The 15931-nt window shown below is 42.6% G+C and overlaps 2 protein-coding genes across 2 annotated transcripts; both read right to left on the reverse strand.

The window, feature by feature from the left end:
* Window positions 1-4748: 4748 nt before the first annotated feature.
* Window positions 4749-10423, reverse strand: LOC115175914 (antigen peptide transporter 2). Its single transcript, XM_029735559.1, has 11 exons — window positions 9004-10423; window positions 8781-8895; window positions 8453-8583; window positions 7996-8201; window positions 7387-7584; window positions 7103-7231; window positions 6643-6831; window positions 6328-6501; window positions 5931-6090; window positions 5705-5841; window positions 4749-5536 (listed from the first exon to the last, which is right to left on the reverse strand). The coding sequence occupies exons 1-11, from the start codon at window positions 9530-9532 to the stop codon at window positions 5330-5332; spliced, it is 2175 nt and encodes a 724-aa protein (XP_029591419.1). The 5' UTR covers window positions 9533-10423; the 3' UTR covers window positions 4749-5329.
* Window positions 10424-11549: 1126 nt separating this feature from the next.
* On the reverse strand, window positions 11550-15899 carry psmb9a (proteasome 20S subunit beta 9a). The gene is made up of 6 exons (XM_029735560.1): window positions 15595-15899; window positions 15270-15337; window positions 15019-15150; window positions 14686-14815; window positions 12124-12265; window positions 11550-11972 (listed from the first exon to the last, which is right to left on the reverse strand). Exons 1-6 carry the CDS (start codon window positions 15646-15648, stop codon window positions 11845-11847), a joined length of 654 nt encoding a protein of 217 aa, XP_029591420.1. The 5' UTR covers window positions 15649-15899; the 3' UTR covers window positions 11550-11844.
* Between the last annotated feature and the right edge of the window lie 32 nt (window positions 15900-15931).

The following is a 15931-nucleotide window of genomic DNA, read 5'->3' on the forward strand; positions in this document are numbered from 1 at the left end:
GGCCTGTGGAATGTTGTTCCACTCCTCTTCAATGACTATGTGAAGTTGCTAGATATTGGCATGAAATGGAATACGCTGTTGATCCAGAGCATCCCAAACATGCTCAACGGGTGATATGTCTTATGAGTATGTAGACCATTGAAGATCTGTGACATTTTCAATTTCCAGGAATTGTGTACAGATCCTTGCAGCATGAGGTGATGAAGGCAGATGAATGGCACAACAACGAGCCTCAGGATCTCGTCACGGTATCTCTGTGCATTCAAGTTGCCGTAGATCAAATGCAATTGTGTTCATTGTCTGTAGCTTATGCCTGCCCATACCATAACCCCACCGCCACCATGGGGTACTCGGTTCACAACGTTGACATCAGCATCCATACACGTGGCCTACGGTTGTGATGCCGGTTGGATGTACTGCCAAATTCTCTTAAATGACGTTGGAGCCGGCTTATGGTATCGAAATGAACATTCAGTTCTCTGGCAACAGCTCTGGTGGACATTCCTGCAACTTGAGACATCTGGCATTGTGCTGTGTGACAAAACTGCAAGTTTTAGAGTGCCATTTTATTGTCCACAGCACAAAGTGCGCCTGTGTATTGATCATACTGTTTAATCAGCTTCTTGATATGCTACACCTGTCAGGTGGATGGATTATCTTGGCAAAAGAGATATGCTCACTAAAATGGATGCAAACAAATTTGTGCACAACATTTTTGAGAAATAACCTTCTTGTGCATATGGACAATTTCATTTTCTTTTTACATTTCAGCTCATGAAACATGGGGTTTATATTTTTGTTCAGTATAGTATGATATGTTAAGCTTGGCATGGACAGTAGGTTACTTAAGGAAAAAAGAAAGGAGATTGGTATAACATCTAGCAATGCAAAGGTTGCATGTTTGAATCTCATCACGGTTAACTTTAGCATTTTATTTAATTAGCAACTTTGCAACAACACTATATATACAAAGTATGTGGACGCCCATTCATATTAGTGGATTAGGAGCAACAACGGCTCAGCCACGAAGTGGTAAGCCACACAAGCTCACAGAACGGGACCTCCGAGTGTTCAAGTGCATAGCGCATAAAAATTGTCTGTCCTCGGTTGCAACACTCCCAACTGAGTTCCAAACTGCCTATGGAAGCAATGTCAGCACAAGAACTGTTCGTAGGGAGCTTCATGAAATGGGTTTCCTTGGCCGAGTAACTGCACACAAGCCTAAGATCACCATGAGCAATGTCAAGCATCGGCTGGAGTGTTGTAAAGCTAGCCGCCATTGGACTCTGGAGCAGTAAAAAACGCGTTCTCTGGAGTGATGAATCACGTTTCACCATCTGGCAGTCCAACAGATAAATCTGGGTTTGGCGGATGCCAGGAGAACGCTACCTGCCCCAATGCATTGTGCCAACTGTAAAGTTGGGTGGAGGAGGAATAATGGTCTGGGGCTGTTTATCATGGTTTGGGCTAGGCCTCTTAGTTCCAGTGAAGGAGAATCTTAACACTACAGCATACAATGACATTCTAGACGATTCTGTGCTTCCAACTTTGTGGCAAGAATTTGGGGAAGGCCCTTTCCTGTTTCAGCATGACAATGCCCCCGTGCTCAAAGCAAGGTCCATACAGAAATGGTTTGTCGAGATCGGTGTGGAAGAACTTAACTGGCCTGCACAGAGCCCTGACCTCAACGCCATCGAACACCTTTGGGATGAATTGGAACGCCGAATGCGAACTAGGCCTAATCATCCAACATCAGTGCCCAACCTCACTAATGCTCTTGGGGCTGAAAGGAAGCAAGTCCTTGCAGCAATGTTCCAACATCTAGTGGAAAGTGTTCACAGAAGAGTGGAGGCTGTTATAGCAGCAAAGGGGGGACTAACTCCATATTAATGCCCATGATTTTGGAATGAGATGTTCGACGAGCAGGTGTCCACATACTTTTGGTCATGTAAAGTTCTTATTACACTACCTTAAATCTGTCGTTCTGCCCCTGAACAAGGCAGTTAACCCACTGTTTCTAGGCCTTCATTGTAAATAAGAATTTGTTCTTAAGTTAGGGATAGGGGGCAGTATTTTCACGGCCGGATAAAAAACGTGCCCGATTTAATCTGGTTATTACTCCTGCCCAGAAACTAGAATATGCATATAATTAGTAGATTTGGATAGTAAACACCCTAAAGTTTCTAAAACTGTTTGAATGGTGTCTGTGAGTATAACAGAACTCATATGGCAGGCCAAAATCTGAGAAGATTCTATATGGGAAGTGCCCTGTCTGACCATTTCTTGTCCTTCTATAGCCTCTTTATCAAAAATACAGGATCTCTGCTGTAACGTGACATTTTCTAAGGCTTTCATTGGCTCTAGGAAGGCGCCAGAACGTTGAATGATAGCTCTGCAGTCTCTGGGCGAAAAACAGCAGGGGTTTTGATGAGTGGTCCTTCTGAGAACAATGGCACTGGTGCGCGCGTGCATGTGACGACTCCATGTTTTACTTTCAGCGTTTGAACGGATACAACGTCTCCCGGTTGGAATATTATTGCTATTTTACGAGAAAAATTGCATAAAAATTGATTTTAAACAGCGTTTGACATGCTTCGAAGTACGGTAATGGAATATTTTGAAATGTTTTGTCACGAAACGCGCCGGCGCGTCACCCTTCGGATAGTGACTTGAACGCACGAACAAAACGGAGCTATTTGTATATAACTATGGATTATTTGGAACCAAAACAACATTGGTTGTTGAAGTAGAAGTCCTGGGAGTGCATTCTGACGAAGAACAGCAAAGGTAATCCAATTTTTCTTATAGTAAATCTAAGTTTGGTGAGTGCCAAACTTGGTGGGTGTCAAAATAGCTAGCCATGATGGCCGGGCTATCTACTCAGAATATTGCAAAATGTGCTTTCACCGAAAAGCTATTTTAAAATCGGACACCGCGATTGCATAAAGGAGTTCTGTATCTATAATTCTTAAAATAGTTGTTATGTTTTTTGTCAACGTTTATCATGAGTAATTTAATAAATTCACCGGAAGTTTTCGGTGGGTATGCTAGTTCTGAACAAAACATGCTAATGTAAAAAGCTGTTTTTTTGATAGAAATATGAACTTGATTGAACAAAACATGCATGTATTGTATAACATAATGTCCTAGGAGTGTCATCTGATGAAGATCATCAAAGGTTAGTGCTGCATTTAGCTGTGGTTTTGGTTTTTGTGACATATATGCTTGCTTTGAAAATGGCTGTGTGATTATTTTTGGGAGGGTACTCTCCTGACATAATCTAATGTTTTGCTTTCGTGGTAAAGCCTTTTTGAAATCGGACAATGTGGTTAGATAAAGGAGAGTCTTGTCTTTAAAATGGTGTAAAATAGTCATATGTTTGAAAAATGGAAGTTTTTGCATTTTTTAGGTATTTGTAATTCGCGCCACTCTATACCATTGGATATTGGTGATGCGTTCCGCTAGCCTCACCAAACATTAACTAGGCAAGTCAGACTTGCCTAGTTAAATAAAGGTTCAATAAAACAGCAGCTTAGTGTATCAAAGCCTCAATAACAGTCACAAGATCCACGGCTTGGCTTGGTTTTGCTTGGTGAATTGTACTAAATTGAAAGTGAAAGCAAAGGCAGAAGGGACTTTCCAACTTGGTGTGATTGCAATTGCAACCATTTTATCACCAGATCTGCGACTAGTACTCATCACCCTGAAATGGCAAAAGTCGATTGTCATACCAATCTTTTTGTGCATCTGCAGCACTACATTTTTAAATTTAAGTTATTTAGCAGACTCTTATCCACTTAAGTCAACTGATTCGGCACGGAGTGGTTACACAATTTCCGCTTCACCCATGTCAGATACAGCTCAAGTTATTGTCGGCCATTTTGTGATGCCAGGTCTTGAGAGGAGATGTCCGCTGGTATTTCCCCTTTGTGCTTTCCCTCCCTCCTTGTTGGTATCTGTAGGGTGGGTAGGTGAATTGTTGTTGATAAGTCGCAAACCTAAAGAGACCGGGAGAGGATACTATATATGTCTCACTGACAATGCAAACTTCTTCTAGTGAGAAAATAATTGAGTTGATGAATGTTGCCACATGACTGTTGTCTCACAAATGTCCTGTGCTCAAATTGCAGCAGCCCCGAAACACACACAAAAAAAACGTATTCTTATCAATACTTTGATTAATTTAACGATTCGGATGACTCGATGATGAACGGCTGCACCAGTCAATGATGAACGGCTGCACCAGGGGTCCTGTGGGGCTCAGTTGGTAGGACATGGTGCTTGCAAAGCTAGGGTCGTGGGTTTGATTCCCATGGGGGACCAGTAAAAAAACAATTATGCACTCACTACTGTAAGTCTATGTGGATAAGAGTGTCTGCTAAAGAACTTCAATGTAAAACATTTAGTGCTGCATGTGCACAAAAAGTGAAGATTGGTATGACAATTAACTGCTGCCATTTCATGGTGATGTGTACTAGTTGCATATCTGGTGATAAAATGTTTGCCATTATCTGTCCTGAGGTCTGTGTTATTGTTCTCTGATGGTGGATTGCTGACATCTTGTTGTGGTGCAGCCAGGAAAACTGCCATAAACATCGGCAATGAACAAGGGACTGGCCTCCAGGGACTTTGTGCTCTGTGTGGTAAAATAACATTCAGCCCGTAACACAGCAAAATGTGCTCATGTATACACTCATGTGGACCAGACAACACCCAAAAGGTACATAAAAACTCATGCACAATAAAAATACTGGAAAACATTTTATCTTTAAGCCAATGCTTAGGCTACACTTTGCCACAAAATGGCTGTAGACAAGTCTGTCACACTGATACTATACTACAAAAATACTATACTATATGACAAAAGCATTCACAACAATGGGTATGGAAGTGTACTGGAAATGTAAAACAAGCGTCAGATTAAATTAGAGGTGGTTTAGCGAGAGGTTAAAATGTTCAATAGATCATTTATTCCCTTGGTTAGACAACATAAATGGCCTTTGCTCCAGAACATCATAAATGGTTTTATAATGTGGGTCACTCATTGCCTTTCTATATCTACATCGAACATTAAGAAATAGAAGAATAGTAAGAATACAATAAAATAAAATAAAAACCACTCCTAGAGTCATACAACATAATAAAATGTCACCAACAGAAGTGTCCATCTCTTATGAAGAAAAAATATATACCTAACTATATTCAATATTTAAATACATTTTTGATGTACATGTAATTTACAGTATATTGGGAGGTTGTGAGTATTGGTCAGAGTGAAAGTGAGAAAATTACATCAATATTTACAGTTCAAACAGTAGGATTTCTTTGGTCAATGTGACGTGTCGTCTTCTGTGAAGAGTCTCTCTCTTAGTTTGTAGTAGCCCCCCTTCCTGTCCATCAATTCCTGGTGAGTGCCCTGCTCCAGGACACTTCCCTGGTCAATCAGAATGATCTGATCTGCCCTCTCGATGGTCTTCAGCCTGTGAGCAATCACCAGCAGGGTCTGGGAGGGGCAGCTAGCCAGGGCCTCCTGGACCTGAGACAGAGGGAACATCTGAGTGAAACCGCTAGCTAGCGCTAACCCTATTGAGAATGTCAATGCTAGCTATAGCTACGTACGTGAAACTGCTAGCACTAACCATATTGAGCGTCTGAATGATGGAAGGCTAAAGCATTCTAGTTTATGTGTGGAGGGATGCCGTACCATGTGTTCGCTCTCAGTGTCCAGTGCGCTGGTGACCTCGTCCAGGATGAGGACCTGTGGCTCTCTGATCAGAGCTCTGGCGATGGCAATACGCTGCTTCTCACCACCGGACATCTGGCCACCTCGCTCTCCTACATCTAATTGATGGACAAACAGTACATTTATCGAGTCTCTCCTTGTGGTCATCCATTAGTAATATATATAATATTCCTATTTGCCAGTGTACCTGTGTCATAACCCTTCTCCAGTTGGCTGATGAAGCTGTGGGCATTGGCTCTGCGAGCAGCTTCCTGCACCCTCTCCAGAGAGCAGTCTGCCAGGCCGTAGGCAATGTTGTCCTTGATGGACCCAGAGAATAGAACAGGTTCCTGGCCCACCATGGCCACCTGGTAGGGCAAAACCAATCATAGGGCAAAACCAATCACCAATCAAAACCAATGTTATATTTCTTCTCAAGCGAAAATGTTTATGATGTTGGTAGCCATACAGGCACGGTAAAGTAGGTTATCTTGACTGCTATGCTTTCTCTAGAGATGTAAATGTGTCAATATCTGTGTAGGTATAGTCTTATGACTTTGCTGTCCAGGTGTGTTGGTGGTGGTGCTGGTAGCTTTCTATACTACCTTCCTGTGTAGGTAGTGGTGCTGGTAGCTGTGCAGTGGTTGTCCATCCAATAGGATCTCTCCCTGCTGAGGCTGATAGAACCTCTCCAGCAGACTGACACAGGTGCTCTTCCCCCCCCCTGACGGCCCCACCAGAGCAGTCAGCTGACCCGGCCTCAGCTCCAGAGAGAAGCCCTAAGACAAGCAGAGAGCCAATGACACACTACCTTAGCAATGGGTACATGTGAAGTCAAAAATGTGGTGATGGCAAAACTGCCAGTTAGGGTTTTCTCATGTTTCCGGAACTTTGCCACCCATCTCCCAGGTGAGCTTTACCTGCAGTACTTTGCGCTCCTGGCGGGTGGGGTAGGAGAAGGAGAGGTTGTGGAAGTGGACGTGTCCAGTCAAGGTCTCTGGTTGGAGGGTCCCCTTGGTGCTGACCTGTGGCTCTCTGTCCAGATACTCAAACACCTTACCAGCCGCCCCCACCGAGTTCAGCATGTCGCCAAATATGTAAATCAAAGTCTGGAGAGGGCAGAGGGCAGATGTATTATACAGATGTATAATCGTAACTCAATAAACATTAGTTAGACAACATTTACAACAGTATCTCAGACATTAAACATGTTTATTTTTTCATTCCCTAACATTAGTATTACTTGCCTCTTTAATCAAACTTTTCCATTACTATGTACTATGTAATGACAATATTGCTATTGGTTTGTTAATATATTTGATTTGTGATTCTGTGCCTCGCCTCGCTCAAACATATCCCCTCACACTCATAGTTGCCTACCCTGATGTTGGCTCCCAGGTTAGACTGGTAGAGGATGAAAGAGACCAGGTTCCCAGTGCTCATCTGACCTCGCTGGATAAACAGTCTGCCATAGTACAGCATGGCCACCTGCATTACCAGCGCTGTTAGCTTTAACACACACACACACGCACGCACGCACACACACACACACACACACACACACACACACACATAAGTACGTACACTGAAGATCACATGAAGATCACATCAGAAGCATTCAACTCTTCTGAGCCTAAGGGGACAGGGTATCCCTGCATACTCACTCTTCTCAGGAGCAGGTACACTGCCCTGACGGTGTCCCGCCTGGTTTTGAGATTGTGGGTGTCCATCAACCTGTGGTCATAACGAGCAGCCTCACTCCGCTCTGTGTTAAAGCTTCGCACGGTCCGGATTCCTGCTACTGTTTCTCCCGCTGCCTCGTTCGCCCTGGCCATGGAGTCCTGCACCTCCTTAGAGAGCCTCTGTGGAACAGTCAATCCACAATAACATTTACTAGACTTTATTTTATAAGGTTACCCAGTACTTTTAGCAGTCACCATCTCATGTACTGTATTTTCACACCAAAAATGTCAGGGCCTTCTGCATTAGATCATTTCAGGGATTTATTTCAGGGTTTGCAGGGACCAATAGATCATTTCAGGACCTTCTGATCTGGACATAAACAGTACACTCTTAGAAAAAAGGGTTCCAAATGGGTTCTACGGCTGTCCCCATAGGATAACCCTTTTTGGTTCCAGGTAGAACCCTATTGGATTCCATGTAGAACCCTATGTTGAAAGGGTTCTACCTGGAACCAAAAATGGTTCTTCAAAGGGTTCTCCTATGGGGACAGCCAAAGAACCCTTTTAGGTTCTAGATAGAGTGTACTATACCAGGTAATAGTTGTCATAGACGCCTTGCAGCAGGCCGGTGATGGGCGTCTCCATCAGCATGAGCAGAGTGAGCTTCCAGGACAGGCTCATCATGAGCGACAGCATACCCACGGTCTTAATGAGGGTCCTCAGTAAGACGTTGACATTCAGGGCCAACGTCCGGGCCATCTTAGTGGTGTCTGTGGACAGCCTGGACGTGATGTCACCTACGAGAGTTCAGAGGTGAAAGTAAATTGTTGCAACTTCGTCGAATAACCAAGGAGCATAGAAGAACCAACTGATAGGGTGTTCAACAGTTATTCAGCCACACATCGGAAGACAGAGGAAGTTCAATCGGAAGTGCATTCCAGTTACAGTCATTTCATGAACAAACAAGGATGCCACACATTCCAGCAATACAACAGATTGCATACTGATCATTAGTTCTTGTTTGGGGTAATCATAAACGTGTCTCTACCTGTCTTGATGGTCTCAAAGAAGCTGATCTCCTGCTTCACCAGGGCCCCAAACAGCTCTACTTTCATTCTGCAGGTGAAGCTGTTGATGGCACACATGAAGAGGCCTCCTCGACAGCCTGCACTGAAAGAGCTGAAACAGACACCATAAACTGCAGCAGTGTAGAAATAATCAATCTGATGTTGATGTTCACTTGCAGCGGGGAAATCAGTGTATTTCAATAACCTTTACATACATACATTACACAAACTACAATATGTAATGTGCGAAATTGATGAAGGCCTTAGTGGTGAAAAACAGATAGGAAGCTCTCTCGTGTATCTGCTTACCTTCCCAAAGAGTAGAGCCCCATGAGGACGATAGCTGTGAGAAAGTCATTCCACTTGTACTGGGAAGCCAAGATGTCAATCACTTTTCCTGTATAGAATGGGATGAACGTTTCACCTGAAAACGCACACCACCGTCATCATCTTCATCATACTCGCCATCATCATCATAATGATCATCATCATATAATACTCAGTCATTTTGTCAAAACAATAAAATACTTACAGAGGACAGCCAGTGCCAGGAATATAAACGCTCCAACCAAAAGGAGGGTGTCAGGTCTGTAGAAGTAGAGGACTCTCATGAACAGCGCTCGTGCCTTCTGCGTCTTCTCTTTTCCGTTAATTTCTTCTTTGCTGTCAGGGAAGGTTTTCTCCCAAAACAGGGCTGCTGCAGCTGCTGCCGCGGTACACAATAGCCACAAACTTGGACCCCCCAACGATCCATTCGGGCTCTCCGGTGAACTTCCATGCAGCATCAGTTGCCCGGTCTCGTAGACCGGGGCAAGGAAACAGTGCACCGCTAACCAGCGCTTCAATACCGGTTTAATCGATCCTAGTGTGAGTAGCGATAAACCAAATAGTAGAACTAATCGAATCCCCGCTTCAACCCATAGACGCATCAGATTTCCAAAAACATCAAAACTTATTGGTCCAGTTTTGGAAATAGATGCGCCATAACCCGTGGCGCAAAATGTGGTTATGTCAATGCATAGACCTACAGCCATAGTGAACACGCACGTTCTACGCATCATTTTTGTCGTCTATAATTGTTTTGAATCTACAACCTATTAATTAAAAGGTGAGCGATGTCAAACCCGCGTATTCGCGGAGATCTTTTCACGGAATGGATTGTTTCAGTTGTTTTCAGTCTGCGTTTTAGTTTCAATTTCACATATGCCTTAAACAGAGGGGGAATTATTCTCCACAATATCAAGCACCTTTCCATATAGCGTTTATTCTGTGCCATAATAAATACCAGACAATAATGCTTGCACACTTAGCATAGTGGTTAATAGATCCCCACAGTGGAGGTGCCATAATACCCATAAAACCTAGCATCGAACAGCATCGTTTTTCCACCATTCATTTTGTCAACCTGGTCTCATAGCATTTCGTTTTATTCTGTACATTAATCCACAACACTAAAATTGTATGTATTCATTTGTGGATTGCCATCACCCTTTTCGTACTATATGTTACGAGTTTGCTAAACGTATGATATGTTGCTAATTCTAGCTAGATGGCTAACGTTAGCTAGCTGGCTAATGTTAGCTGGGCTAGGGGTTAAGGTTAGGGTTAAGTTTAGGAGTTAGGTTAAAGGGTTTGGGTTAGGGGAAGGGTTAGCTAAAATGGTTTGGGTTAGCTAACATACTAAGTAGTTGCTAAGTAGCAAAAAAGTAGTAAGTAGTTAAAAAGTTGTCTATGAGGCCAGGGCAGTGTTTCCTGTAGGCTTACCCTGGGGTTACATTTTGATAACCATGTAAATCTGTCTCAGACAAGGTGACTTTTATCCATATATTCGACTCTATTTACTCTCATATTTGAAAATGCTAATCAGCATTAAAGTAGACATAATGCAAAACTACAAATCCATGCATGCTCCTGCACATCATCTCTACCGGACACCTTTGCTAACAGGTATTATGTCAATTTAAAACTTGCACAAGACAGTTTACAGAATTGTCCATTTAAAGAAATGTAGCCAATTTATTCATTACTACATTTAACTAACATTAGATAATCCAGAGATTCTTACCTTTGCCTTGAATCGGAAGCCTTGTCCAGATCATCAAGGCATTTGTAATTCATTATGATAGCCACATTGGAGGGTAAATACACGGAATACAGTATATTGATAAAAGTCCCCTTGTCCTAGAGAGATTTACACAGTTAAAAAAACGTCCCGCCAGGGTAAGCCTAAATGAAACACAGCCCTTATTTTAAGTGTTTCTAAAATCCCCTATGGGAAAATGAATGGAGGAAAAGCGATTGGAACAATTTCACTGTTTGACCACTAGGTTTTATGGGTTTTATGACTCATACTGTGATACTCTATGGTAACAGGTTTACCCTACACTCTTAGAAAAAAGTGCTATCTAGAACCTAAAAGGGCTCTTCGGCTGTCCCCAGAGAACCTTTTGAAGAACCCTTTTGGGTTTCATGTAGATCCCCTCCCACAGAAGGTTCTACATGGAACCAAAAGAGGTTATATCTGGAACCACAAATTGTTCTCATATGGGGACAGCTGAAGAACCGGTCATGGCTTGAAGGAATCCAGCTTTTGTCAAATTAACGTCAGATTTGACTTTTCTTAGCAGGAGAATTTACGCAACAGGTTAGGATAATTATTTTAAGCCCGGCTTCATATCCACTTTGTAACTGATGACTAATCACCTAAAATTAATACAATTTGCTACGAATATTCCCATGGCCTCACCAGTGCAACTGAAAAATACGAGGTGAAATCATGACGTCAGTGATCTTCAGGTCAGAAGGTTCGGAGCTCTAGAAAGAGGTTCCTGTGTTGGAATTCCGAGTTGGATGAACATTCAAAACGATTTTTCACCATCAGAGCTAGTTTTTTTCCAAGTTCCCAGTTGTTTTGAACGCACTGAAGTCGGAAGTCAGAGATTTCCGAGTTCCCAGTTGCTTTGAATGCGGCATTATATATGGTAGACATAATCATAATAACTAAAATTATCATACCTTTTGATGGTGGCATAAGACTTCTTGAATAGTTGTTTTGGGGTTGAAAAAAAACATGCTGAGAAATATCCAAGGAAAGTTTAATTTAATTGTGAATCACCCAAAGACACAGTCCAGCCTGAGGTCCCTGGCTATCCAAAATAAAATCAGTTGTTTTCAACAGAGGGCATAACAATTTTGAAAATGGCATGTGTAGTGAGAATATTTGACATTGTGCCAGCATGATTTATACCCCTATCCAAACATTCTATATCCTGTGTAGATTTAATAGTACTGTTTGTTCGTAAGGTGGCCATATGTCCACTCACTGTTTCATAACTACGACAACCTCATTGTTACTGTTTTCACAACCCAGTTTTCACTGATCATAAAAAGTGGGCAACTCGTTGCCCAGGATGCATTTCTCCTCTGCACCCTTTTCATCAATAGTGACAAGGTAGGCCACACCTCCGCTGGAACCATCTCGACTCATGGCCAATGAAAGTGCTGAGAGAGAGGAGAGGTGAAGAAAGAGAGCGAGTGAGAGCATATTATTGACAAATGACACATCTTAATAGCTTCTAATTCATGCTGTTTAGGTCATACCTGTATATCAACACATTTATTTTATTTTAAAAGTACACTTTTGGTCACTCACTGTTGACAACAAACTGTTGGCAGTCCTCTTTGCTCATGGCCTTCCGGTACTCTGCATCAACAAACCCATAGACGTAGGCGCTTCCGGAGCCGCCGACCGCAAAGGGTTGTCTGGACAACAGGCCATTCAGGGTCACATACACCTGGGAGGGGTCAATGAGAGGGGAATGCTTGAGCACAGCAACCTAACAAACTCTGAAAAAGTTAAATATTATGCAGACTAGTGAACAACTGTGAGTTTGAGGCAGCTGAGTTTGATTCTGTAATTGTACTCATGGTACATTTTGTTGAGCAAACACTCAAAACTATTACAAAAAAAATTATATTTAAAATGACCTCTTCTAAGCTTCAGGGATCAGTTAAAATGTTCCAGATGCAAGAACATTTCCTGAAAGGGACACAAAAATCAATTAATACTGATTGGACTAGTGTTTATAGATGTGGCATTTCTATTTAACCAGCCTGTTACCAACCCTTAGTCAACTTTTGGAACGAATTGTGTTTGACCAGATACAATGCTATTTTACAGCAAACAAATTGGCAACAGACTTTCAGCACACTTATAGGGAAGGACATTCAACAAGCACAACACCTACACAAATTACTGATGATTGGCAAAGAGAAATGTATGATAAAAAGATTGTGGGGCTGTTTTGCTAGACTTCAGTGCAGCTTTTGACATTATTGATCATAGTCTGCTGCTGGATAAACATATGTGTTATGGCTTTACACCCCCTGCTATAATGTGGATAAAGAGTTACCTGTCTTTTAAAAATATATATATTTTACCTTTATTTAACTAGGCAAGTCAGTTAAGAACAAATTCTTATTTTCAATGACGGCCTAGGAACAGTGCCCCCTTGTTCGGGGGCAGAACGACAGATTTTTACCTTGTCAGCTCGGGGATTTTATCTTTCAACCTTCCGGTTACTAGTCCAATGCTTTAACCACTAGGCTACCTGCCGCCACAGAGGGTGTTCTTTAATGGAAGCTTCTCCAACATAATCCAGCTGTTTAGGTCCCATACTTAAAAAAAATCTTTACTAAGGACATGCCTCTGTCTTTGAGGAAAGCCAGTGTGTCTATGTATGCGGATGACTCAACACTATACACATCAGCTACTACAGTGACTGAAATGACCGCAACACTTAACAAAGAGCTGAAGTTAGTTTCAGAATGGGTGGCAAGGAATAAGTTAGTCCTAAATATTTCAAAAACATACAGCATTGAATTTGGGACAAATCATTTTGGGACAAAACCTCAACTAAATCTTATAATGAATAATGTGGAAATTGGGGCCTCCTGGGTGGTGCAGTGGTCTAAGGCACTGCATTGCAGTGCTAGCTGTGCCACCAGAGACTCTTGGTTCGAGCCCAGGCTCTGTTGCAACCGGAAGGCCCATGGGGTAGCACACAATTGGCCTAGTGTCGTCCAGGTTAGGGAGGGTTTGGCCGGCAGGGATATCCACACCAGCGACTCCTGTGGCAGGCTGGGTGCAGTGCACGCTGACCAGGTCGCTAGGTGTACGGTGTTTCCTCTGATACATTGGTGCGGCTGGCTTCCGGGTTGGATGCGTGCTGTGTTAAGAAGCAGTGTGGTTGGGTTGTGTTTCAGAGGACGCATGGCTCTCGACCTTTGCCTCTGTGAGGGAGTTGTAGCGATGAGACAAGACAGTAACTACCAGCAATTGGGGAGAAAAAGGGGGGGGTAAAAAAATGAATAATGTGGAAGTTGAGGTGACTAAACTGCTTAGAGTAACCCTGTAGTGGTCAAAATGTATTGATACAACAGTAGCTAAGATGGGGAGAAGTCTGTCCATAATAAAGCGCTGCTTTACCTTCCTAACAACATTATCAACAAGGCAGGTCCTACAGGCCCTAGTTTTGTCGCACCTGGACTATTGTTCAGTAGTGTGGTCAGGTGCCACAAAGAGGGACAAAGGAAAATTACAATTGGCTCAGAACAGGGCAGCACGGCTGGCCCTTAAAAGTACACAGCTAACATTAATAATATTCATGGAAGTGGAAGAGAGATTCATCACTACTTGTTTTTGTAAGGAGTGCTGACAAGCTGAATGTGCCGTGCTATCTGTTTAAACTACTAGCACAAAGCTCAGACACCCATGCATACCTCACAAGACATGCCACCAGAGGTCTCTTCACAATCCCCAAGTCTATGGGAAGCGGACAGTAGAGAGTATTGACTACATGGAACTCTATTCCACATCAGGTAACTGATGCAAGCAGTAGAATCAGATTTAAAAAAAACGATAATAATACACCTTATGGAACAGCGGGGACTGTGAAGAGGCACACACAGGTACAGACACACGCATACGCACACAAACGCTAACTCACGCACTCTACACACACGTACATGGTAATATTCTACATTTTGTAATTCTACATTTTGTTTTGTAGATATGTAGTGGTGTAATAATGTTATATGATTAACTGTTTTATCTTTTGTTTTATGTGTGATGTAAGTGCTTTAATGTGTTTGGACCCCAGAAAGAGTAGCTGCTGGATCCCTAATAAATACAAATACCAATGTAATGACTAACCTGTCCCCCTCCTCTCTTGTCCCACCCGGCAACAATGAGATGTGCTGACAGCTCTTCTTTGTACTTGTACGAGATGTTTTTCACCAGAGTGGCAGCTGAACGAACTTGAGGATCCTCTCCAACCTCAATGCTGAGTTAAAGAGGATCACAAGTCACAGCTCAATAGCAGAATTCTTTAACTGCGTCTATATAAGCAAACCCCCATGAGAACACGTGAAAATGCACAGTGTGAGCCTAGAAACCTTTTCCATACATTTAACTCAACCAAAATGTGTTACACATAGCACTAGAGCTATTGCCGACCACAATAAATAGCCATGCAGTGGGTAATACCTGTGCACATCCAGCTGGTAGTTGACCATCTCAGCGATGGTCTGGGCGTCTGCAGCCGAGCCTGACAGGGCGCAGTAGATCTTGTCATGGAGGAGAGAGAGCTTGTTCATCACCCGGTTCACCACAGTCTCCCTATGAGGGATGGTGGGAAGAGGGGGGGATGGGTGGAGGGAGAACTGAGGTTTGAGGGAGGACTTTTTTAATGTTCATAGTAAATGATTGGCTCTCTAAGACTTGGAACAGCGATTTACCCAGCAGACACTCGAGAGTCAGAGCCCAGCACCACCCCTCCATCAAACTCAATAGCAATGATGGTAGTCTGAAAACAAAGCACAGACACAATTTTGATTAAGTGCTTTCCAAACTGGTTTAAGGGCATAATTAATTTGACTCAATGGAAGGACTCAACACAGTTATGTTCACTTTGACACTAACCATTTGGGAAAGGCAATAGACTGCGTTTATACGTTAATAAAAATAAACAAAATCAATGCACACCCCAAGATTTTACAATGAGAACACTTCTCTAGGCTAACATCAATTCCAGGTCCAAACATGTCATTCAATTATACTCACCCCAGTTTTTACTTCTTCGGATAGCCACCCTGGCTCTGATGATTCTTCTAACATATTGAAGCACTTTAGTTTTGTGGCTGGTCGCGCTGATACCTGTGCAGTGCGCACGGTGTGTGAGAAGCTTATTGATTCAACGCGAAATGAAAAGAAAAAGAAAACACCAAACGACGCTTCATTTAGGACACGAACGATTACTATTCAACTGTACTGTTGTATTAAGAATCAACTCTTAAATATATTTGAGCAAGGAGCCGTCATTCATTTCTGTCTAGTCCACCATTTTCTGGAATAAACTGAAAATGAAAGTTACATTGTCAGTCACGAACCGGCCGTTGAG

The sequence above is a fragment of the Salmo trutta genome, chromosome 36, assembly GCF_901001165.1.
Source record: "Salmo trutta chromosome 36, fSalTru1.1, whole genome shotgun sequence".
Taxonomy (NCBI): Eukaryota; Metazoa; Chordata; class Actinopteri; order Salmoniformes; family Salmonidae; genus Salmo; species Salmo trutta.